General features: G+C 39.3%; 1 protein-coding gene and 1 long non-coding RNA gene across 8 annotated transcripts in view; one reads left to right on the forward strand and one right to left on the reverse strand.

Moving 5' to 3' along the window:
• The window catches only part of LTBP1 (latent transforming growth factor beta binding protein 1), a 191993-nt gene extending 167810 nt beyond the window's left edge, over positions 1-24183 (forward strand). For 6 of the 7 annotated variants that reach the window (XM_039568825.1, XM_039568827.1, XM_039568829.1 and 3 more), the window contains 8 exons: positions 886-1068; positions 2378-2464; positions 4800-4928; positions 6250-6390; positions 8718-8888; positions 18335-18457; positions 21724-21873; positions 23147-24183. In XM_039568825.1, the coding sequence (XP_039424759.1) occupies positions 886-1068; positions 2378-2464; positions 4800-4928; positions 6250-6390; positions 8718-8888; positions 18335-18457; positions 21724-21873; positions 23147-23316 (1154 nt within the window). In that variant the 3' untranslated portion in view covers positions 23317-24183. The remainder of the gene's footprint in view (positions 1-885; positions 1069-2377; positions 2465-4799; positions 4929-6249; positions 6391-8717; positions 8889-18334; positions 18458-21723; positions 21874-23146) is intronic. The other variant, XM_039568826.1, reaches the window with a different exon arrangement.
• On the reverse strand, positions 553-25329 carry LOC109143543. Its single transcript, XR_002043790.1, has 4 exons — positions 25277-25329; positions 15869-15956; positions 1245-1278; positions 553-725 (listed from the first exon to the last, which is right to left on the reverse strand). It is a non-coding gene; the product is annotated as an uncharacterized LOC109143543 (long non-coding RNA).
• Positions 25330-25907: the final 578 nt, after the last annotated feature.

Raw genomic sequence — 25907 nt, forward strand, 5'->3', positions numbered from 1 at the left:
AAAGTTTCCCATATTGGTCAAGTGTGAATAACAATTTTTTGTGTTAGTTCGCACTTCTGAGCCCTTGATGATAATTTTTGTGAAGTGAAATGTTACGTACACAGAGTTCTGTGAACACAGAAGCTTTAAATAGCTATTTCTTTTCAAAATCACTTTTTGGTGTACTTTAGGAGTGCCTTGCTTTAGAAAGATCTTTGACTATTAATACGGTCTTTTATTGGATCTGTGGGACAGACTATTTTGCCTCCAGTCCATATAAATATTGTGAGAGGACCCACTCAGTGCTTAAGGCAATAAATTTGCCTTCTTGGCTGGATGCCTATTTTAAAGTAAAACACAGAGTCAGTTAACTTGACATCTGCATTATATTCCTCTGCTTACCATGGAGTCAGTAAGTTACTTTTGCAAAAATCATAAAGGGCTTTATATTCGAATATGTAGCATGCTTTTTTACCAGAGAAATAAAAGGGGGCTGTAAATGCTCATTCTTTTGAAAACTGGGTCTTTACATTTCATGCCTTAGCTCCTTTATCTGAAAAAAGGAGGTTGTAATGTTTGCTTACCTCTATGAAGAACTTTTGGATTCATATGTGAAGAGCATCGTGTCAATAGCTGGGCATGGCCGTTAGATAGCGGAACATGAGAGCAGGTGCTTCATGCATTGCTTGAAAATGATAGAAGTGCAAATTGGAGGAATCCTTTTATGGTCAAGTTGGAGAACAGGTCTGAAAAAGTGAAAGGAAAGTTATCAACTCTCATCATTCATTCTAAATATTCAACCAAATTTGTAGTTAACCATTTTCTTCTCTACTCTTCTGATCTCCTGTAAAAGTGACTAATTTCATGTGTCATCTTGTGTGGTTTATGTTTTCTTTTCTGCCTTAGAATTGCCAGTAGAGGTTGATCAACAGGAAGATGGAAAGAAGGAGTGCTACTACAATCTGAATGATGCTAATTTCTGTGACAACGTGCTTACATCCAATGTAACCAAACAAGAATGCTGCTGTACCTTGGGTGCTGGTTGGGGTGATAACTGTGAAATCTTCCCATGTCCTGTCATTGGAAGTGGTAAGAGGAGGCCTTCTGTCCCTTTGCAAGCTTTTGAAGCATTGTGTTTATGTTAACAGAGTGTGCTTTGCCTTTAGAGAAGGCTTGCCCATTGAATCCCATATTCTGTAGTATTTAGTCATGACTTATCCATAGGAGCCCTCCACAGAGGAAAGAGTGGTAAGAATAATTCATACCTGGTGTAAATCCATTGGCTTCTGTGCAGTTGCCCTAGGGTTAAAAAGAGCCTGTTACTGAATAATGTTAGCTCCAACTGATTTTAAGCAAATATGGATTCTCACAAAAGCTTTTTCCAGATGCTATGGTAACATGTTAGATTTTTTCCACAAGCTGGAAAACAAAGGTAACCATGACAACATTTTAAAGTCTGCAGCTATTTTTTGTAACACTATTTCTACAGCACTGCAACTTACTGATATATATTATGACATTAGTTTTACATTTTGCAACTTACTGAACAATTCAGTTAATAATGTTGTCTGTAGACCATTGTTTAACCTCTAAGTATTAAATTAGACAAACATAGCCATGTGATATTTGTCACAAATTTTGAAAATAGTACTTGAAACATAAACATAAATGGCTGAAATTCAGAATCCAGATGGAAAAAATCACATAAGAGAGAACACGTGTGAACTTTCTGAGATTAAATGCTAAAGATTACTTTTCACACAAATACATCATCACGTTTAATTCCTGTTTTAACTGTACCTTATAATTGGTGAAATTGAAATGAAATGCATAATGAAAAAGGGGCCTCTCTGCTTGGATAAGTTTGATTTTGTATAGTCTCCAAGACACTTGAAATAATTTCTCTCTGTAATGCACACCATGTTCTCCTGTTGCAGTCAATTAGTGTTTTTCCTGTATGAGGACTGAAGAATGTGGACAGGGGTTTGTATCTCAGTCGGGGTATGCCTAGATTACAGCTTGCAGCATAGCTCAGAGAGGCCCATGCTAGCTTTAATTAAGATAATTTGGCTACCGGTATTGTTATAACTGCAGTGCACCATGAAACCTAGTAAGGACTACATTCTCCTGCCAAAGAGCAAGAAAAATTAGTTTGCCTGGAGCTCTGTGATGCTGTGGGCACCCTAGCTAGGTTTGTGAAAGCTAGCTCTGCAAACTGAGAGCAGGGGAAAGTCAGGCTGTGGCATTTAACATCCCCCATTAAGCTAAAGGTGTGTATGATTGCCTGATAGATGCAAATAAGGCAGATATCTCAAAGTACCCTGAAACACATGTAACACTACGTATGTGAATACCTTTTTCTTAACAACATAATTTTTTTGTTTTCTCTCTCTCCCAGCTGAATTTACTGATTTGTGTCCTGAAGGAAAAGGTTTCATTCCCTCTGGAGAATCATCTTACGGGCTTCTTGCTCAGAATTACAAAGGTCAGTACTGACATGTATTAAGTTTAATTATTTCAGAAGTTCTGGTAGTTGATTGACTAGAAATGTGAGCCAGGAATGTAAACATACTAATTCAAATTTTATTAGGTGATAAAAACAGTTTGTAGTATGAAACATTACTGAAAAGCATCATTTTACAGATTGTTAAGAATGTCAATTACACAGTCTCTGTAATATTCTGGTTTAATTTCTGCTGTGAGAATAGGTGCTGAGACCACAAACCACAAATACTCGTTTACATATGGAATACAATGCCAGTTTAAATTTGTAAATATATGTATGGGGAGTTGGAAGAGAGGAGAGAGTTCTGTTAAACATTTGGCCTCTAAGGGAGAATGAATATAAAAACTGAAGAGAAGTTCAGCAATGATATTTTCATTACAGAACCTCATGGAATAATTACTGGTGGTAGTTCAGTGGTAGTAGAGGAATCAGTGTCATAGAAGTTGGAGGATGTTGGTGGGAGGGACCTGGCATCACCAAGAAGGAAAAGTGAGATCAGCAAAATTTCTTTTGAGGTTTCAGAAGTAGCCATCAATATTAATAATTTGTAAGACTGTCACAGAGCTCATCTTAAAGTCTCTGAGAGTATTTTTGTTCAGGGATTGTTTGAGGGTGGTGTTTATCTTTGCAGATCTAAGATTTCTGTGTATATTCACAGTGGGGGTTTGGAAGTTGCTGTGTGTACAGCATGTCCAAATGCGTCTCAGATAAAATCTGTGTTGTTTTGTGCTACCTCAGGGTAGATAATATCTCTAGCTGCTATAAATACTGAAATGTGGAAATAGTTCATCTGGAAGTATCTTCCACAAATCCCTGCCATAGTAAGGCTTTTTCTGTTTTCAGTAAATTTATGTTGTAAAACCTTAGGAATGCCACAAAGGACAAACACTAAATAGATAAATAACTTTTACTAATGTGCTGTTTTCGTAATGTGATCTTTCTCTGTTACACTAACTTCAGTGTTACTGTTGCTTTTCTCCACAAGCTTTTGCTTGTAAGAGCAATTCCTGTTTTCTTATTGGAATTATCTGTCAGAAGTGAATAGCCTGCTAGCCTTCCTTGGCTTTGCTTCCAGGCTTTCCCATTTTTCTCCAGACACAAATCCATGTTCCACAGGAAAAAGACAGATGTGTACATGACATTTCTTATTAATCTTTGCATTGTTCTTGCTGCTAAACAGTCAAAATATTTAATGTTTATAGCCACTAAGTGGCTGGAAGAGTGGCTGTGAAAATAAATTGTTTTCTAGATCTTCCAGTTCTTCTGGAAAAAGGAATGATTCACCTTTAAAACTACTGTATAGCTGGAAATTACAGCTTTGGGATAAAATCTGTGTTGCCCCAGAATAAATGGGGAGTAAATATATAGAATACAGTGGATTAAAACAATTGGTATTGAGAGAAGAATGACCTACTTTAAGTTGTGCTTTTTATTGCCATTTTTACTACCAACCTAGCTTTAACAGACTATTCTAAGTAGGTCTAGCAAATGAAAAGTAGGCTGGAAAAAAGGAAGTGAATAGAATTCCAACAGTAACAAATACATAAATACAAGACTGGGAAAAAATGCGTACAACTGTGAAAAGCTATATATGAGCTGGCATATATTTTCTGTGAAACCTCCCTGAAAACATTTAGCCTCATTTGAAAGTGTGGTAGATTCTCTTTGTCAGCCATCACTACTTCTATAGTGTTTGCCGCCCTGTGTTCGGCAACTGACACAGTTGGTCCTATGTGGGGGAAGGCTGCACTGAAGCTGTGCTTTGAAAAACAAAGCCATGAGCAGTGCAGATAGGAAAACTTCCTGCTGTGCACAGCAGAGTCACCAAACTCTATGCAAAGAGAAGAGCAGTCACAGAATCCATCCATAAGCATAGCTGCTTAGTTAGTCTTGTGATCAGGTGGTGTGCTTAAATTAGATCCATGGTGGGAATACCTTTCAGTAAAGCAAATTATGTGGGAAAATACAGGCCATATTGTTCATCTGTTTTGCTTGCAGCCAAGAGCAATGTGATACCAAAGGAAAGAAAGGGAAACAGCAGATTATTGCAGTCTCTCTGTGCCACGGGACTTAATTCTGACAAGGGGAAGTAACAGTCCACCAAGTCTTCCTTTTCCATTCTGGCTACATTGCCTCTTCCACACCAGTTGTCTGAGGGTTTTGGTTTTTTCCTGTGGATATCTGTGCTCCTGGGACTTTCTGTTTAAACTGAAGTTTGATTGAACAGAGAAGTGTGTAGGATTTATTCCATCTTTCTTCTCTATGTGGCATCATAGTAACAATGGTAACACAGCCTTTAATGTTTTCTCCCCAGATGCTGATGAATGTCAACTCTTTGGACAAGAAATCTGTAAAAATGGCTTCTGTTTGAATACACAGCCAGGTTATGAGTGCTACTGCAAACAAGGCACATACTATGACCCTGTTAAGCTCCAGTGCTTTGGTAAGTTTATTTAAAGTGGTCTTGTCACTATAATGGTATGCAGATGGGCAAAAGAAGCAGACTTGTACAGCAGGATTCCCATCAGAACTGTGGCATTCCCAGTAAGGGGAGAAACACTGGGCCTCTGAACTCCTGTAGCAGCTTTGTGAGATGCATTGGGTCATTTCCCTTCCTTCTGCTTGGCTGAGCAGCAATTCTGGATGACATAGCTGTGGCATGTAGAGCAGGGTTTGCTTTATTTTCCTCCTTTTACAGTAAATTACTCCCAGGAGTTTGCATCTCCAGCAGCCCTTTGTGCTCCTTTGAGCGCATAGTCAAGAGCTGGTGCCAGCCTTAATGCAGGCAGCACAAAGCGATCAGAGGGGGCTCCCTCCTTATATGCACACTGCTGCTTCACTCTGCCAAGGTACAATTTAGCCTTCTGTTCTTTGTATGTGGGGTGAGCAGTGAAAACCTGTATGTTGAAGCTCACCTTTCATTGGGTAAGTGTTCTGGGTTTACTATATTAAATCAAATTAACACAGATTATTTTTTGTTTTGTTTCAAGGGCAGACATTTTCCACAAGGAGTTAATATGCAATGTGAAATTACAATTGAGGTCATTGATAAGCTCATTTTAGCCTGCACAACCTTGTACTCCTTTGGTTCTGGTATTCAACTGAAAATTACTCAGGACTATGACCCTGGCTTTTGCTTTGTAAGCAGAGAACTATGTATAATGTGCAGAATAGCATAATGAAAGGAAGTAATTTTTGCAACTGCAATAAGAGAGCCTTTCACCTTGGGATTCTATGATTGTTCTTTACAAAGGGTGGGACTTTTGCTGATTAAATGTAATTTATCTGAAATGGCCTGCTCTTCCCTTTGAGCTAAATTTCAGCTTTTGCTTTCCAAGACAAACTAAGAAATATAATTGCCATGGCTACGTAAGGTGATCCCTTCTTCTGACAAGCTCATGAAGAATCACTAAGAGTATGCCCACCTCTAATGCCCGCTGGTACTGTCCTAAAGGGAGACGAATGTGGGAAGCAGTGGCAGCTATGCTGGCACTCCAACCCCCCCCAGCAAGCCTCCTCATCCTCCCTAGTACTCCTCCCTACTAGCTCCCTAATACTTGAGGATCAGAGGTTAGCATCCTTCAGATGTCTGAACTTCTCCTTGAGCACAGACGGGATTTTGTTGCCAGCAATGGGTATTTGTGGTACTTAACAGAAGGCATGCAGGGAAGTCTGCTCCTAACATAGGAAAATATAAACATAGATTAACACAATGCAAATACTTTGTGCTGGCTCTCCTTGATACATTTCCTTCCATTTTAAAGACACGGATGAATGTCAGGACCCAAACAGCTGTATTGATGGCCAGTGCATAAACACAGAAGGATCTTACAACTGTTTCTGTACACACCCAATGGTTTTGGACGCAACAGAAAAGCGATGCATCAGACCAGCAGATTCGAGTGGTATGATCCGTTATACATATTACTGAAGTGAGTACACCTCTACGAGGTGCTGCTGACATGGCTACAGACCTGAAGTCTAAGCTTAGACTGGGTCATCCTTGGATGAGCCTGCTCTTCTGGAGGATTTTGGAAGGCAATGCTTGGACCATCGTCTGTTGATCCAGAAGGCATTGTGATGTAGAACTCCACAGTTTCCACTTTGCCTATACAGACAGGATATTGCTGGAAGTATTGTGAGATTAGGCTCGGGCTGAGGAGTCTTCAGCCAGTTCACCAGCTCTGCATCTGCCTTGTCCAGCCTTGTAGGTAATGAGGCACAGCCCGCTTGCTGTCTCAGTAAGGCTGGGGTTTGGCTGCAGGCTAAGTCTCAAGATTCAGTTCTACCAAAGTAAAATAAAAACAGGAATGACAGGATATAGGAGAAAATAGCTAAAATTGTATGTGTGCTTTCAATTGATTAACATTGAAGGTGCATTGAGCTCACAGTTTCAAGCTGCGGGCTTCAACATCACAGTTGAAGTAATGTTTTTGTGTGTTATTTTAATTTCAGAAGACACTGATTTCAGAAAAAAATGTTAGATATTATGAAATTCTTAGAAATGTCTCAGAAATCCAGAGCATTATGCAGTGTGCACAGCTTTGTCTATGCCACTCATGTTTTCAAAAAAATTGTTACAATGGGTTTGATTTAATGCTGGCACTGTATAGCCATAAATCCAGACCTCTGGTTCCTGCAACTTGCAGTGAATTTTCCTGAGATGCTTCTATGGAAGTAAATAGGAATATAGACTGAATGTGTGCTTTAGCCACTCCAAGTTATAAGGCTGATACTTTTGAGGAGTAATGTGGTCATCCTGTTGCCTGGAACTGTGAAAGAACCACAGCATTTCTGTTGTTCAATCTTCAGTTAAACAAACCAAGAGCAGGATTGTCCTTTTGGTTCATCTCAGATGTGAAAAGAATACAAGGGCCCAAAGGGTCTTCTGTCGTGAGGCATTCGGGCTGACACGGCAATGATCATCTTGGCCAGCACAAAGCACTCAAGCCTTGTACTGCTACTGGCAATGTCCCCCTCACGCAGAGGGGAAAGGGGCAGGCTGGTTCCTTTGCTGCCAGCAGAGTTTGGAGTTTGTTGCAGAGACCCACTGCTGCTTTTCACTGCGTGTTCTGGCAAGCTCTTAGAATAGGTATCTAAATGGTGATCACCTTCATGCTTTCAGAACTCAGTTTTACTCTTGAGCAAGGTTTCAGTTCCGTACTCACCCATGCATAATGTAAAAATGCACAGACAATAGAAGAATAGATAGAACATAAATAGAAATGCACAGACAAAACAGAACCTCGGTTTGTGACAACACTTATTTTTCACTCTGTGTTGGAACAAAATCAAAACCTTGCAGATGTCTTCACAAAACAATTGTACTGAGATTTTTACATTCCAAGTAGAAGACTAAGTTTACAGTTCCTCTCCTTCCAATCAGCAGTGATCAGAACTTGCTGCAACTGGGAATGGTTTCTTCTGAAATCTGTGTTGAAACTATTATGCCTCTGAAATATTCCAGCCTTGACAAAAATACAGATTTTTGTTAATGTTCCTAAGAATGTGACAGTAGTTCACAGCAGTATTCTGTCTCTAACAATAGCTGTAAGTGGATGATTAGAGACCAGGAGGGCAGATAAACAATACTTCTCTTCACCCTCCCCAGCACTCTCTCAGCCTCCAGCTATTTTCAGCTCAGGGGATTTCCTGAGACTGATGTAGTTTGTCTGTTTAGTTAATGGGACTCTCTCTTCCAAGTATTTGTCCAGTCTCCCAGGGAGCCCATGTAAAATTTTTTGTTCAGCTCTGCCCTAGTTGTAAAAGTTCGTTCAGATGCCATTGACAGCAATATAAGAAAAGCAAAATAACAACTTTTAAAGATCCATTATGTGGATGGAGTTCTCCAAACATTCACCTCTGTCCCAAAGCTGGTTTTTGTCAAGCTCTGTTAACTTCCATGGGAGCCGAGCTGAATCAGTGTTAAGTGTTCAGCAATGACTATGATTTAGAAAGATTTATTTCTTGGGTGTCCAACCCAATGTGCTTTTAAATTGGCCTAATGTGACAACTCAGAACCTTTCAAGATTTTTGCAAAGCTGAACATTCAAGTGATGAGCCACCTCAGGCACTTAAAAAAGTCATGACTTCTAAGCTTAAATTTGTATTCAGTGAAGTCTGTAAAGCTAAGTTATTCTTCTAATCTAAGTTAATAAAATTTTTCAGTATGCCAGTGTCTTATTTAAATAACAGTGCTGTGATTATTACCTTATCCTGTCTTCTCCATCAGAACAAACTGAAGAAGCTGAGGTCTACCAGGACCTTTGCTGGCAGCACCTAAGTGACGATTTTGTCTGTAGTCGACCACTGGTGGGAAAGCAGACCACGTACACGGAGTGCTGCTGCCTGTACGGTGAAGCCTGGGGCATGCAGTGCGCACTGTGTCCCATGAAGGAGTCAGGTGAGGAAATGTGTGTGTCGGCTCTTGGAATGAAATCTGAAATACTTCATCACTTTAATCCCTTGCATTTGTACCTGCGCCAATAACATAAGAACAAAAAACCCCTAGCCCCTCAAGTTAAGGGAAATGGGTTACCAATAAGGACTGAAGAATTTCCACGGAATATAATTTAGCGTTAAAAAGAAAGCTGACAGTCGTATTTTTAAAATACTATATTTTGTTTACGTGTCTGGAAATCAGATGCTGTTCCATGACATTTCAGGTAAAGGTGCTATTTGTGGTGACTACAAAAGCTAGATGGATACAGAGAGAAGTGTCATTGACACACAGATTTATTTCTGGGGACTGGAGAAGGGGCCAGGGGAAGCAGCATGGGTATATGTCATGCTCTGCCTGAGATACATCAGCCCTGGTATACACAGTCTGGTACAATACTAACTTCTTCCCCCTTGTATAAACTATTCCAATGCCTGGTTTGGATGTGGCTTTCTTACTATGTGTCTTTCAGTAACATGTCTTCCCATGTAGGAATACCATCCTGCACTGGTAAAGCATTTTACTGTGCACATTCCTGGATTTTCTCTTGGGCCTGTGTTACTCCAATGATAATGTTATGGCTAAAGCAATACATGTTTTACTTGTAGCAAAAAAACAGGAATTAAAAAACTACACAGAGAAGCTCAGTGAAGCATCAATGTGGTTGTTTCTGTCTGCTTGGGTTTTATGCTTTTATAGTTTACTTGCAATGTCCCTGAACCTGTTCTTAGATATCTTTACTTGTTTGAGTTTGCTTTGGAAATGCAGCAACTGAAAAAAAACCACCTGATTTTGATGATGTTGGCTGGAGTAACTGCTGGCTGATGCTTACCCCAGAAAGAGACTGAAGAAGAAAAACAGGGCATGACAGCAGCTTGATTTATAAGATACGGAAATCTCTGAAATGTCTTTGTCAGAACAAATCTTGTATGAGGGCATCAAAACTGCTAGAATAACAAATGCAATGGAAGAAATGTAATTGTAAGAAATATACAGGGTAATAGCTAATAGCAAGAATCATTGCTGTGACCTGCAACTCCTCAGGTGGAAAGATGGAGCAGATTAAAGGAGTTTTGCTTTGTACAAAGTTCATTGCATGGTGAGAGTGACCCATGTGTGTCGTGCAAGCATGCAATCCTGAGAGAGGGAGGAAAAGCTGTTCCTGTTAGAGGGAGTTCAGTTAGGTACAAGATTTACTTCTGGAGATTTCTAGCTAGTTACAATTAAAGCAGGATAAATCTGCAAAGGAAGAGAGAAGGACCACCAACATAGTCAGGGGAAGAGAACCTGCCTCACAAGGGAAGATGAAAAATTCCAAACATAGATGCAGAACAAAGGCTGCAAATTCTAAGACTCTCCACTACAGCACAATTATGCAGAATTCCCAGGAACTTTTTAATTAAATGAAAGTGCTGATATGAGGAAGAATTGGAACAATTTCAGTCTGAAAATGTTAGACGTATTCTGATCATTAAGAACACAGGATTCTGGAGCCTCAATCCTGTGCCAACAGTGGGATGCAAATCCCCACTAGCTGTATGAAGAAAATAGGGAAATTCATTAAAAAAATTACATGGAGGTTCCCAATGGATAACATCCTAAACATCGGTTGGATGATCCTTAGTCAAAGCTGAAGAGCATTACGTTGGATAATAAAATCTTTCTCCCTCCAGACATGAGATAACTTTTATGTAATGTTTCATTTGCATTGAGAGGTATCTGCTTTAACTGAAAGTATGAGGCATACTTTGATCCTAAATATTTTAAATTATCCTTATAGATTGGAACATAGCTAAAAATAAAAGCATATTGAATGTTTATTATGTCAGAATAAACATACCAGCTCACATTTCTTAGCGGAGATGGTATGTGCTCATTTGTCCTCACACACATGTGCACTCACCCACACAGAAACCTGGAAGCCTTTCTCTGCATTCAGGAACGTTTACCAAGAAAAATTTAAAGCTGACTGAACTGAATAAATGATTCATTTGACATGTCTAAAGTCTGTAGCACTTAAAGTGATATCATTGGCTCAAGAGAGTGCTTTCACACCTCCAGGCCAGCAGGTCACAGGTTCAAGTCCTGGCTGGGGAACCTGGAATTTCTCCATTTTTAAATACTTAGGTATTGTGTTGGCCGGGTTTACCACTGAAGGTGTTTGCTTATTTCCCCAGTTAGGGGCTTTCTGGAGATTTGTAGCACATGTTAAAGAAGACCTGGCAGTGTGAAAAGCATTATCACCACAAGACTATCACCATGAAATGGGTTGGATCATAGGATAGATCTGTGGTTTCCTTTTACTTTGTTTATGTTCCCATTGTATTTGAAGATCTAGTCAGCACCCTTAGAAAGAAGGAATTACAGGCCTACCACCATAAGTGATACTTTGCAAGTCCCTTCTAAAGATATTAATGCTTTAATAAAAATAACCTCTAGCTTTTTTAACCCAACTTGTTTTTAAAGTGCTTCCATTTTTCATTACAAAATTTAAATATCCCGTTCAAGTAGGAACCAGCATAAAACCTGTGGGAAGATAGAGCATTTTTGTAAGAATTTATCCATATTAAGCAAAAATAAATACAATCTTAAATCAGCGTGAAAACAGAACTTACATGGTTGCTACAATTTCTAAAAATTACTAATCAGTGCTTAGTTAAACAAACCCCACTGAAATGACTCCAAACATTCAGAGACTGAAACAAAAATAAGTAGCACTTGTTGATATTGCAACTCAACAGCAGCACCTTAACAATAGTAGTAAGACAGATGATGATTTTGATGACAACATTGAGGAACAAACTCAAAATATTAGTTCAAAGTCCTGATCACAACACTGCAAATGTACTGTAGTGCAATGCTTGAGTACATCTGACTCATGCAAACAAAGGATGTAATTGTTTTCAATTACATTGGTTCTAACATTATAATCTTAGGATATCATATTGCGGACAAAAACTTTCACAGGTTGCATCCAGTACCAAAATGTCAGCTACTGAGGTGTAACCTCTCTGAGCTCATGGTGGCATTAATCTGTACTTGCCCAAAGAACAGTAATAACAGTTTAGTAATTATTCTTTAAAAACTTCTGTGTTACTGAGGTTTGTCATTGGCAATCTGTAGTAATTGACCAGCTGAAGAAAATTAGAAAATTGGATACTTTTGGTTTAGATAACAATAGCAAAACATCCTTTCTTCATTGCACCTACCCAAAAAAGTACACATTGGATGACGTGTCTTCAGAAGTTCTGCTTCCTTGGTCAATTTACTGTTAGTGCCTAACAGCCCAACTCTCTCCATCCAGAGTCCGTGGTCTAGTAGCAGGTAGCAGAACAGGCACCAATAGGTTTAGCAGCTGGGTCAAAGCCTCCATGCCAGAAAACAGAGCAACTGGCCCAGACTGAAAAAATCTGAAATCTAAAATAAAGCCTCAAGATAACTTGAACATGTAGGACCTGAACTATAAACCTTCTGAGACTCCAGAAGCTCCTGGGAGACCCTTATGGTACTGAAGTGGATTTTAGACAAGATGTATGGTTACATGAAATTTGAAGGGAGGAGATAGAACTAACAGCTAGAAAACATTGAGTAAGGTGGTGTGCTGGGGTTAGCATTTAATTTACAGAGACTGCCTATTTTTGTATTTGTAAAATGATCTTTTTGAGGTTATTGCAGTGCAGTACCACTTTTGCTTCAGTAACACCTTAACATGGTGGTAAGGTGGTATGAGGAGCCCCTGAAACAAAGATGTCAGTCAGTTAAGGAGGGTACTTTCTCTTCTGTAGCTGGCTGCCTGGAGAAGCTTTCATATAGAAAAACAGGGTGAGGTAGGTCTGGGACTCTGCAGCTTTAGCAGATGTTTTAATAACTATTGAGAGTGGGGGTACATTCCTACATATATAACTTAGACCTTTTTGTTGGTGTGAGTGCTAAGGCAATGTCATGAACACATCCTTAGGCAACTGTAAAAGGCACCAGCATTCAGTTTATCAGCCTGCTTATTTGTGTATCCTTATAAATACATTTTCTATTCTAAGTTTTAAATTCTATTACTTTGTGGGATTTTATGGAACCACAGCAGAAAAGACAATGGTGGATCTCCAGTCAGTAGATACTTCGCATATTCTGTGGTATTAGAACTGCTGTTCATGTTGTATTTGAAGTTTATCTTCCACCTTAGCATTTGCAAAGCCCATGCTAAGGGAACACTGAGAGTAGTGTGAATCACCTGGGGTGTTGTATAACGTAGGATTTCTCTTGGACAATTTCATATCATGTTTTTTATATAGAAACCCACATCAGTGCTGGTCCTGCCAGTTTCTTCTTCCGTCAGGAAAGCTAAATTAGCACCCTGAGCAATATATTCCCCTGACCTGTCTGAGATACGTGCTTTACGATGAGATTCTGTCTTAGAAGTGGTTATGTCTTTTCATGGACTAAAAATCGACAGTGAATAACTAATTCTAATGTAGACCCTCAGTAATGCCTACATGGAGTTGAATTCTGCCCATTTCTGGCAGAACAGATTGTTTGGATTGCATTTTTGTTGCAAAGGAACTCTGTGTATCCTTTGTAAACATTATGAGCTAGTTCTGGGCTGAGCTTCCATATTATGAGAACACTGTGTTCCCTTTAAGTTCTGGCTAATGTCACTCATGAGGATCTGGAAGTACAGGGAAAACCCATGTGTGTAAAGGATGAGTTTTCATCTGTCCTTTCGAGATGGTAAAGATCAGCAGGCACTGGATTCATTTCTGGAGATCATTTTCTCATGGATGGCAGTGTGCCTCCTTCCTTTGTGGTTAGTCCTCTGGTCAAATGGATTGTGTCCTCTGGGCTTAAAATATTGCACTGATTGGGCCTTGAATATTCAAATTCTTGTGTTTGGCTGTGTAGATTTTTGGCTGATTTCATTTCTGTTCATGGAGATTTTCAGTGCTTTTTCTGAAGGTTAGGAGAGACATGCAGAATTGCTTTGGCTAAAGGGTTTTTCTCACAGAACCTCACATTCCGAGTGTGCATTGAAATCAGCAAGGAGTCAGAAGCCATGTGCAAAATTGTCAGAAACAACCTGACTTCTACTACAACTTTTAACTATCTATTTGGAGCAAAAGGAGAGGGAAGGTAATTTTAGGAAACTTGAGCAGCATTAGTAGAGGAACAAAAGGTCAGTACCAAGAGGTATTGAGATAATCAATTTGGTAATTATTTCAGTTTAGGAAGAGCTTTACATCCACTGTGAATCTTTTTCAGGGATTTCATTTAGAGTATGTCCATGAGAGGATATGAACATCCTTTTTAACTAATGAAAAATAACCTTTAAGATGTAGGATAGATGTGAATGCTATTCACTGCAAACCTTAGCATCTATCCATGGGCAATGTCAATGAAATTATCTAAATTGTCAAATAGCACAATCTAAATACAGAGCAGAAATACCTCTAGCTTTGGTTCACAGATGATGCAATTTCCTGAGACAGCATAAACTTAACCAATTTAGACTGATGTCCAGAACCTCTGGTGAAACTGTTGCAATCTTAAATAATTTGATGGATCTGGCTTGGTTTCTTAGTTTTGGCTTCTTTTGTATGTCTGTGTGATAGTGACAGTTCTGAAGAGCTGGAACAGAAATAAAGCTTTCTTTATGGGCAGGAGCTGGACTGGCTGTGGTGTAGTTGTTTCATGGTTGTGTCAGGAAAAGCTTTTTGTATAATATTTTGCTTTAAATAAATGAATTGTGAAATTATATTTCTGACTGGAGAATTTAGGATTTTTAGGCCTCTGGGTACAAGTAAGGCCCACATGGGCTTGCTCAGTTACGGCTAGATATGCAAATCAAATGCACATTTACGCAGCTGCATTTTTGCTAACAAGCACCTAAAAGCCAGTCAGTCCATCCCATTATATTGTGTTGTCTCTGTCAGCCGAGTTTTCGTCACCAATTACAGCTAACATCTGTGCCAGTACACATGTGTGTCTAGATGTAATCCCCTAACACTTGTTTAATATGCAATACATCTGACTTTAAAAGTGTCCTTTACATTTTTGGAAGCATACATCAGATTCCTTTTATAATAGCCACCCTTAGTTATACAACAAGCTGTCTCTATGCTTCATTTGCAAGCTATGAAGAAAACTTAGAAACACATGGACCAATGTAGACTAAACTATATTAAAAACAAAGTACTTTTTTTCCTCTTGAACTGTAGTTGTATTGTCCCTGATCACAGCCAGGAGATGAGTGAGCAGGAAAAACAAACCAATATAGAAAAAGGTTTCTTCATTCATTGTGAATTATAGAAAAATTTCTTTCAACTTTACTTGAAAGATTCTTTTCAAAGTGAGCATTAATTTCTGTGACAACTAAAATGTTTCTGTCATTCAGGGGTAGTTCCACATTCTGTCTCGGTCTCTACCCCTTCACTGCCTTCTTGATCTCTGTCTCCTGTTGCCATCTCCCCAGGGCAATTTCATGCTGTTCTTCCATTTGAATACTTACCTGCAAGTTTCTGTGCACCAGTCATGCTTTCACCCACAAATCTTACAGCACTCTGTTCATTTAGTTCCCTCCCCTAGAAGACTGGGACCAGCACACATCATAGTGGTCCAAAATACATTATCTTAAATTGAACTGTAGGAACATAGCATAGCAAGGGAAAAAGTTTAAAACAACAGAAAGTGTCATTGCTGTAACTTGTTCTGTCCTCCACAGGGGCATTCTGATGGGTTCGTTTCTGTCAGGGATCCAAGTCTCAAGTCTACCTTATTTCAAAACACCAGTTCTCATGATCTTTCCAGAATGTGGCCCCCTGTACACCTTTCAGTCTTTGTACTCTCTGCCCACATTTTTCTTCCCTGTGGGAGAGAAAAAAAGAAAAAGAAAAAAAAAAAAGGAGAAAGAAAGCTGAGAAAGGTGAAACAGATAACTTACCAGAATAACTTACCACTGTTATTGGTCCTGAATTTCTACTGTTGGTTTCTTAGGTGAGTTGCTGTTTCTCCCCTTAGGTTTATTGCCTGAGCACCTAGTGACTGAATCAACACATTATAAAAAAGAGATTCAGTCTACACTACTTGGACGGCTAAACAGAACATACAGTATTAAGAGAGTATTATAGGTAATTATAGGTATAAGACCTAAAAATGCAGACATTCAGAACTTGATTTTCGACGGACCAGTGGGGCAGGAAACAAGTTTCTATTGTCAACATTTCTTTAGTCTTTTTTAGATATTAAACAACTTTTCATTGGCAAACATGCAGTATAAAATGGTCTTGCACAATTGTCAAACTATGCAACTCTCATGTACATGAGAGTTCCAGGTCTACAGATTTTCAGAAGTTCCAACTGCTTCCTTCAGAACTAAAACATGGTTTATACTACCAGTATCACTAATGGAAAATTAGCACTGAGTAATCTGGGAAGCCAATGTCCAGGTTCTGTTCAGTCCTTCCCGTCACATCCCATTCATGTGGAAGAGGCAGTGATCCCTAAGACCTGCTTGTCTTATCCCTTTGCCTTTCACTGACTGTTTTCATGTGGTGGTTTCTTCCACACAGGCCAGATGAATTAGTATTTTGTGGTAGAACACAGATTTCCTTTGCCAAGAACATTTGTGGGCATCTGTGAGAAAGTGCTTTTACTATTCTCCACGGCTTTCCTGTGTGTACCTATGAGTGAAGGAGTCCCTCTGAGATGATAACCTGTCCCCATGCATGGATGTTAATCTGGGATTAGATGTGGGGAAGAAAGAATGGGGTGGTTTTGGTCCTATGTCTGCTCTTAAAACTATGCTCATTATCACAGTATCTCAGTGGGAAGCTGTGCAGTCAGGGATGTAAGTAGCATTTTCTGTATGTCATTTATTTTGCCATGCTGGCTTTGTTTGCTGTGCCCTGGGATGTTCCTCTTGGGCAGTGTACTTTGTTCTCTGGGAGAGGAGAGTGTTGCTTGAATATTATTACTGTATATAAATATATTTTGGAGGACATACCTCAAAGGAAACCACTTCAGTCTTGCAGCAGAATGTGATGGGATTTACAATAATTTGTAAGTTCTCTGGGGAGTTCATGCTGCAGACTTGGACTGGCAGCCATGGCAGCTCTGGATGTGCACGGACACGCGTTGCCTGTACTGCAACGTCTTGTGCTCTCAGAGGGCCGAGTTGTTGACCATAGAACTCAAACAGACTTTTTGAACACTTTGGGTTTTTTTCAGTACAAAATAAAATCGTTCCAGGTGGAGGAGATACTACCTGTAAAAATAAAATTACAGTGCTGGACAGCAAGTGGGGCTGTGCTCTGCACTGTCTAGAGGCAGTCTGGACTTACCCAACTATTTGCTGTCTGGGACAGTTCTACACAGCATGAGGTTTCTGGCTCTGTAACCATCTGCAATTCTTGGATTTTGTATCTGCTTAGGGAGGGCTTTTTTCCCCTCCCTCTCTTTTGGTGGTTTTTCTTTCCTGTCCTTTCTCTGCCTGATTCTCAGAACACCAGGCAATCTTCACAGAACCAGATGCTAAATAGACTATAGGAACAGTAAAGGAGAACCTGGGTTGCTGTATTTTAACAATATTTCTATTTTCAAATCAATTGTATTGTATGTGTTTTAGTAAAGGGTAGTAGAAACAGAGTTGACACAATTTTTGATTTATAAAAGAATCAAACTCTGCATAAGCAGTTCAAACATGGACTCTGACACCTAAAATGAAGAGTTGCTTTTGTCTCAGCTTGTGTAGTCTGGCTATTACAGGCACAAAATCAGATGTAACTATTTCTCCTGTGTGTTTTCCCATGCCCTTTGAGTTTCACAACCAAGGAAACTTTGAACAGCACTCATAATTTTAAGCCTGTGGGTTGAAGATACAGTTTGTAGATAAGTGTGGGCTATTTTAAAAAGTATTTTCCACTCTGATTTCTGCAGGTCGGCTGATAGTGCCAGAAATACTGGCTGTACCTGCCCCAATTTCCTTCCTTTGGGGAGGCTTCTGCTAGCAGCCATGATGGTCTGGGATAGCTTTTGTTCCACAGAATGAGGAGTGTAAACAGAGATAGCCATGGAGAGAAGTGCATTAGCAGTGGGATACACAGCATCCCTCTGCTCTTGCTTCCCATACAGACCACAAGAACCTGACCTATAACTTTTTGTACAGTTATTGACTCAAATCTATCCCTGGTGTTATCCCCATTATGACTTAATAGTATATATTTGGCTCATTAACATTTTAATGACATTCTTCTTGAAGAGAGAATGCTTTCTGGAAATTTTCTTTTCTGCAGATTTATGGTGTTTCTAGGAAGATAAGTTTATTTCCAGCAAATATGAACCACAGCTCACTGGGACTAATGTAATGCAGCCTGTGTTACGAGTGTGTTTACTTTTATATCTTATTTTCTTTCCCCCCTCAGAGGATTACGCCCAGCTGTGCAACATTCCTGTTCCAGGATCTCGGCGGCCATATGGACAGGATGCTTTAGTTGACTTCGAGGAGCACTACACTCCAGAAACTAATCCATACTTTGTTGAAGACCGTAAGTGGGATTCTCTGTAATATAAGAGACTGGAAATGAGATTTTAACTTCAGTTGTTTTCCTGTAGCTGGTTTCATTCTTCTCTTTGCTTCTGGATAATGTGGCCTGTTTATGTTTTAGTTATTCCTATGACACTACCTTGCAGTCAGGTGTTCCAGTTCAAGAGCCAGGTTTGTATGAGAGTCCAGTTGGGCTTGGAGTACAATTAATTTTTAATCTAGTGAAACAGTTTGTGCCAAGTGTACTAAATTTGTGTTTACCAACACTTTTACAGCTCAAGGTCAAAAGGATTGCCAATTTTCCTTCTCACAAATTGATTTTCCTTTGGAGCATTGGACAGATTTCTCCAGAGTGTGTTTAATTTTAAAGGAAAAAAAAAATTCATCCTTCCGTGATTTCCCAGCAGAACTTGTATGGGTGAAATGAGAGCATGCAAGTCATTCTTTCTCAACAGAGAAAATGTACAGCATAGTGTGATCAGAGAATACACGTATGTATGGACTTCAGGCTGGATGCTATTGCCTGCCAGGCAGGGTGTGAGGGATTGTACACGGCATCTTGGTTGTGCCTGAGGAATATCAGGGCCCTTTATGTTGGGTCTGGCCCAGCTCACTGTTAAGACTTGTGGGAGAGGAATGCTTACAGATTTCAGCATCTTCCTCAAAATCAGGCACCCTGTACAGGTCCAGAGTATTTTATCACAGTTTTAGAGAAGGAAAGTGGAAGTATCAGAAGGAGCTGGTAACTTCTTGTGCTTTACATATATATGGCCTGCAAGTTGCCACTATGCTCTTCCCCAGTCAGTGTTACTGAGTGTTGATGTTCAACTGAAGTGTCACACAGCTGAAAACTACTGGTTACACAAGGAAAAACCCAGAAGGATGATGGCTAAGCAATGTTAATGTACTGTTAATCTGGAAAGAAGCATTTCACAAGGTATATAACTTAGTGGTAAATAAATACTATGAAATGTGGAAAGTTTTGAATCCACAGCTGAGACCACTTCATAGAATGTCTTCAGTGGGAAGGGACCTTAAAGATCATCTAGTTCCAACCTCTTAGAGACAGAGGCTTAAGAGCTCGTGGCTCTTACTCCCATCGTATCGCTGAATCAGATGGGGCATCCTGTTTAGGGCATTAGAGACTTCAAGATCACAATCCTGCTGCAGGTTGTGTGAGGAATACAACAGTACGTCCCATCCCATGGCCGGGCCATGTACCTTCAGTGTAATATTTGTCACTATGCAATCAGTTTCTACAGAAGCAAATACATGCCTTAGAATTACAATACAGGTCCCATCAAGCTGTTTTGAAGTAGAGTATATTTTGTGGAGTAGAACTTGCTGTAAGTGATAAATATTTCAGTTTTAGCTAGTTAAAATTACAACATACTGTATTTATGACGGAGAGAGGGAGTGTACATATGTTTATTCACATGCGTATATACCTACATATAAACTATATGTCTAATAATTATGTCTTGTCTTTATTTTAAAAATATCTGTATATTTGGGGAGACACCTTTCCCTTTCTTGGCACTGTTTCCTAAATTATAAAAAGTCTTTAGTTTAAAGGTCTCTCCTGAGCCCTCTGCAAGCTCTGTCAGAAGACTCTAGCAAGTAATGAAACTTGGTTACCTACATCATGACAGTGCTCAATATCTTCAATACTATTGCACTGATAAGTGATTTACAAGGCTCGTGAAAAAGACTGCAGTGTTTCCCATTTAATACACACTTGTACACATCCTGTGTATTATGTATGTTCTTGAGATGTGACATCCGTCAGCAAATACTTACTTCACATTACGTGTTCAGTGTCTCCAGAATCTACTCAGTGTATTACTGACCAGCTTGACCCTTACTGAGAAGCCCACCATGCTAGAAAATCCAGGATAGGGGAACAATATTTGTAGTCAAAAGAGGGGGAGTGGAAATGGCAGCATGGAAGTTAAATGGAGGATGATATGGAAAGGGCAGAATAGAAAAGGAAAAAGCAGGTCAATAGAAAAGAAGGCCTCAAGGACCAAGACAGGGTGGAGTAAATAAGAAAAGACAAGAGAAAGAAACATAAGGAAGGGAGAAAATCATATTCCTAGTAGCTTAGCAAATACATGTATCACAGCTGTTGCAATTAATCAGTAAACAGTTTTTCAATAAGTTGATGGCTTGTTGGTGGAGCTACTACCTGTTACAGGACAGATGGGGAGATACATCCTACTCTATTACGCTCCAGCTCCAATTCCCCTCTATATATTCATTGTGCTGTTAAACTTATGACTCAAATAGTCTCAGCTTTTTCCACAGAAGTCTTTTTGATGTGATGGGCTGCCATCTGCAGTCCTGTTACATCACTGCTCCATGAGCAGGAAGCTGGTGAAAAAAACCTTAGAACCTACAGGAGTTGTTCAGTCCTAGACACAATCTCTGAACATGTAAAAACGTAAAATAACTTTGTAAGTATAAATCCTTCCTTATATATAAAAGCATAACTGTCACAAAAGCCCTAAGGCAAGGAGCACAAAAAGCATTGTACAAACCACTGAATACAAAGACAGCTCTTTGTGTAAGAGGTGAAAAACTAAAAAGCTCAACTCTTTGAGCTTTGACTGCTCACCATCTAGAATTATGACAAGAAGCAATTGGTAGATTATGGGTATTTGTACTGGCACCAGTCACTGAAGCACAAGCCAAAGGGTTGTTAACAAAAAACCACAACAGGAAAGCAGTCTCTGATTTCTTCTTATTTTCCTTTTGGCAGCTGGGATTGATTTTTTTTTAATATGTTTTCTTCTGGATAAACTATAATGCATCTCTTACCCCTCTACACACACACACACCTTATTTTTCTAGAATAGTTTTAAGAAAGTTTTATCCCAGATTGCACAACCACTTGTTTCCTTAAAGGCTGATACACGTAACAATTGAAATAAAAGGCGCTATTTAGAAAACACCAACTTACTCTTTAAAAAAATAAGCAATGAAATTATGGAGTTTCCATTACTACAAAAAAAAATCACAGATTTTTAACACAAACTAAAACTTAAGAGTTAACCAAGTTATTTAGTTTCCATCTTGAAACATATCACAGCACTTTTCTGGTACATTTAAAACTCCAGATGGTACAGCTCTGCTAAAGCTGACCTATTTTCTGCAAAGTCACATTCCAGCAAACTTCTGAGAGAATTTCAGACTCTCACTATATATTTGGGTATACTGATTCAATAGCTTTGTAACTTACTTGTTTGTAATTCTTTCTCCTCCCAGGTTTCCTGAACAGCTTTGAGGAGCTACAAGCAGAGGAATGTGGTATTCTGAATGGATGTGAAAACGGCCGATGTGTAAGAGTCCAGGAGGGCTACACCTGTGACTGCTTTGATGGTTATCACCTGGACATGGCCAAAATGACTTGTGTTGGTGAGGATAGCATATCACCTGTTACATCACCTGTTATGTCCTGTTAGGTTGTCAGTTTACTCAGTCACTTGACCTAAGGAGGCCTCGAACAAAGGGGTTAGATAGAGATGATCACCTGAATTGTATTAAAGATGCCAGCTTTGTCTTACTCACTGCAAAGGCCAGTAATTATTGTTACAAAAATATCTTGGTGTTCCTCAGTTCATCTTGGTCATTGCAGGTGTGTTCAGTTAAGAGAGTAGAGGTGAACGGACACATATTGGTGGAATGAAGCTTAAACTTATATCAAGAATTTAACTCTTAATATACAGACCAAATGTTTTTCAAAGGCTTTGGTAAGCTAGGAGGATGGAACTGGATGCAGAGCAGAAGAGTGATTTTAGGAGTGGATTTTTAGAGTGGATTTTTAGAGTGGATTGAGAGTGATTGCCTAAATATGCAGATAACCACCTGGTGAAGTTTGGACCCTGGTTTTCAATGATTTCAACAGTCAACAGACTCAGCTATTTCTCTCACTCTCAAACTAGTAAATCTGCATATTTACTAACCATGATATCTGTATCTTCAATTAAAACAAATGAACATGGGAACAGCAAGTGTCAGTGAGAAGATGAAGCAAAACAACCACCCCTCAGTGTAGAAGCCTAGTAAAAATAGTGATTATTTCAGTTTAAGGTCTGCACTAACCTTGTTTAGCATTATGCTTCATGACACACAGCTGAGATCTCCCAGCTCTATGACAAGCCTATGCACCTTGTAGTCTTCAGGACTTTATGGCAAGCTGGCCTCCTTAGCCAAGATGGTAGCTGCTGTGTATGTCAAGCCAATGCTGCATGATGTTGAGTGCAGGTAGTTTGCTCTTCATGACTATTCAGTTGACAACACCAGCAGCTCCTAAGGTATTCAGTTGTGTAAAGTGCATATATTATGCTAAGAACTTCGCGCTTCTTTCTTAAAAGTCACTTTTCAGTCATCAGATAAACACCTCTAAGTTGTTGCTTAATTTTGTTGTGCAGCTAGACTGAGTTTGGACTTGGTAATCTAACTCTTCAAAGCCCTTTAATACCCTATTGATTTCCTATGATAACTTCTACCTCTTCCCAATTCAACTTTTAGAGCTTTTGACCCAGCCTAATTCCACCCAATTGGAACTGAAAATAAAGTTCTCAGGGCATTTGTACAGATTGTTCTAGTCCTAACAATGCTGGAAATAAATGAGTATTACCTACACACCAGACTTAAGTACATGTCTTTTGATACCTCCTTTTTGCAGATGTGAATGAGTGCAACGAGCTGAACAACAGGATGTCTCTCTGCAAGAATGCCAAATGCATCAACACGGAAGGGTCGTACAAGTGTTTGTGTCTCCCTGGGTACGTGCCTTCAGACAAGCCAAACTACTGCACACCACTGAACTCAGAACTAGATAGTGAACTGGAGTAGAGGAAAATCTCCATATCCTAAGCCCATATACTCTGCACTGTATAAAGAAAAGGAAGAAAAGTATTTAACTTGAGAAGGCACCAGAGTAGCAAACGAAAGGGGAGAAAAGGGTTAAAATGTGTCAAAGGTGAGACGTGATGGGTTGGTTGTGTATCAGCTTCACTGAAGTGACAGACCAAATGTACACATTGCTCTGTATGAAAGAAACAATCAAGTATATAGTGTGTTCATAAAAAAAAAATCTTTGAAAATAATCAAAAACAGTGCTGTTATTTTAAACAGAAGAGCTTTGGTTTTTTTGTTTTGTTTTGGATTTTTTTTTTACTATTGCTTGATTAATTTGGCATTTAAATAGTGATGGAAATGTTTTATATTACTATGTCATTCTTTTGATTGTTCATTTCCTTGTCTACTGTTTCTTTTCAGACCTTTTTTTCTGATCAGTACAAATTCTATGATACAGATATTCTTAGTCCATTTTGTAAGAACTGTTACACAGGGTGATGCTCCTCCTTCTCTGGAACATTGGTCAGTGACTTTTTTTTAATTTGCTAGTTGTCTGCCCTGTGGAGCAGGCACCATTTGTTTTCAAATGTTTATATACCTTGGCGAAAAGTCCTTATATTCATTTTGTATCCTGTATGGTTGTTACTGCACTTAAAGTCTTTAGAACCTTTCTTGCCAAGTTCAAAGCTGCTAGTGGACAACATTGGATTCCTTTTGTACATTAAACGAAAAGATTTTAGCTCACATCTCTATTGTAATGTGTAAATTGAACACAAGAGAGATCTTGTATGATTACCCTAACATATTAAAGCTGTATATTAAAACTCAATAAAATCACCTTTTTTTAGAAAAAAAGCGCTATTTACTTATTGTGGCTTCTTTTCCCCCCTCCTTCATTTTCTTTTTGTGTTTGTTTTACAAGAATCAACCCTCAGGTGTTTACAGTACTAGATTTAATTTACATTACAACAGTCTTAGGGAGTTGTCTGGCTGGTCTTTCCTTCTCATGCTGTTTTAATAAGACCAGAATCTGAATTAGTTAATGCCTGAAGTTAGGCTTCCAGGGGGAAGATTTCAAACACAGACCTACAGAAACTGTTTGACTTGGAAGCTGATTCCCATGGAATTTTTCTTCTTTCCTGGTTTAGGCATGTTTCCCACTGAATCTGCAAATAAGACTCTACAGTATGATGGCCTGGTTTTCAGAAATACTGAAGAGAAGGGGGAGAATTTCCTTTTCCTGATGAACTATACTTTCCCATCAGCTCTTATTTTTCAGTGGAAGGAGAGAAAGAGATTAGGAGACTGACAGATGTTTCACTTTGACCTTCTCCAGGGTGAAAGAGTTTATTTCAGAAATCCTGAAACAGGTCCTTTTGCTATTTTTCAAATAAAATGTTTTGCTGTGTCTTTGAGACCTGCCCTGCATTAAAAGGAGAAGGATAACTTGAGATTTTTTTAAGTGAGTCAAATTCAGTCCAATTGTCAAAAAAATTAGGTTATTATTTCTCATTTCACCAAAACAAAAAAAGAAATATTGTTTTGATTCTGAATAAAATTTATTTTCCAATATTCAGGTCAGCCACTGAACTACAAATATCATAAATTGTATCCCTTTCAGTTCTGTACCCTACAGTAGATCTTACTAAAGTCCATGTGACTGTAACTGTGCAGAAGCATTTCCTTCCCAGGACCCTTCTCTCTGTCTGCTGGAACCTGACACTAGGACAAGTAGAGATACTGTTAAAATGCAATAAAACATTCTCAGTAAAACTCTGGGAAGAGGGATCTTTAGGGAGGAGATTCTTTATGAAGTGCCCAACTTTCTTGACTTTTCTAGAATTAGGCAGGAGAGGGTGGAGGGCCAGTCACTCTTCCAGTCAAAAAGAGGTAGATTACAAACACTCGAGCTGGTCTATAATTACACACACACAAAAAAATAATTCTTGCTTACCTGCTGTGGTTAAGGAAAAAGGAAGGACGGTCTAGTCTTGTTAGTGAATGCTGTAACTAAAGAGCTCCTAGTTGTCCTGCTTAAGGTTAATCCTATGATCTTAATAAAGAGCAAGGTCACAGTTACAACCTTTCACTGGGTTCAGGATGAGCCCTGGGCTGCTTTCAGCCACCATGAAAATTCATAGACGAGACAGTGCTCTCCTGACTCCGACCTGCTTCTGCTTCAGAAACCAGCTGTGTCCATCTCTGTAAGATAGCCTAGGCCCCAAGCTGCCACTGCAACTGTCACCCAAGCCTCAGATTTTCAGCATCCCAGTACTCCATCAATCCATACACAGGTAGCACCCATTTGCAGGTGTGAGTGCCAGGACAGGCTGACAGATGCAGATGCATTGGCACAACTGCTGCCAGACTAAATGTTTGGCATGTTAAATGTCCATGCTCTCAGCAGGGAGGATTAGTTGGGTCATTTGTCTCTAGCTCTTCATCAAAGTTTGCAGACCTCAGATTGTGCTGGCCTTTTGATCTAGTTTGCCTTATAGACATGGTTGAAATTGGTCACAGCGTTGAAAGCTACGAGTAAGTTCAGAGTCATGGCTTATGCTGGCTCTGGTTCCATAGAAAACAAA

The sequence above is a fragment of the Corvus cornix genome, chromosome 3, assembly GCF_000738735.6.
Source record: "Corvus cornix cornix isolate S_Up_H32 chromosome 3, ASM73873v5, whole genome shotgun sequence".
NCBI lineage: Eukaryota > Metazoa > Chordata > Aves > Passeriformes > Corvidae > Corvus > Corvus cornix.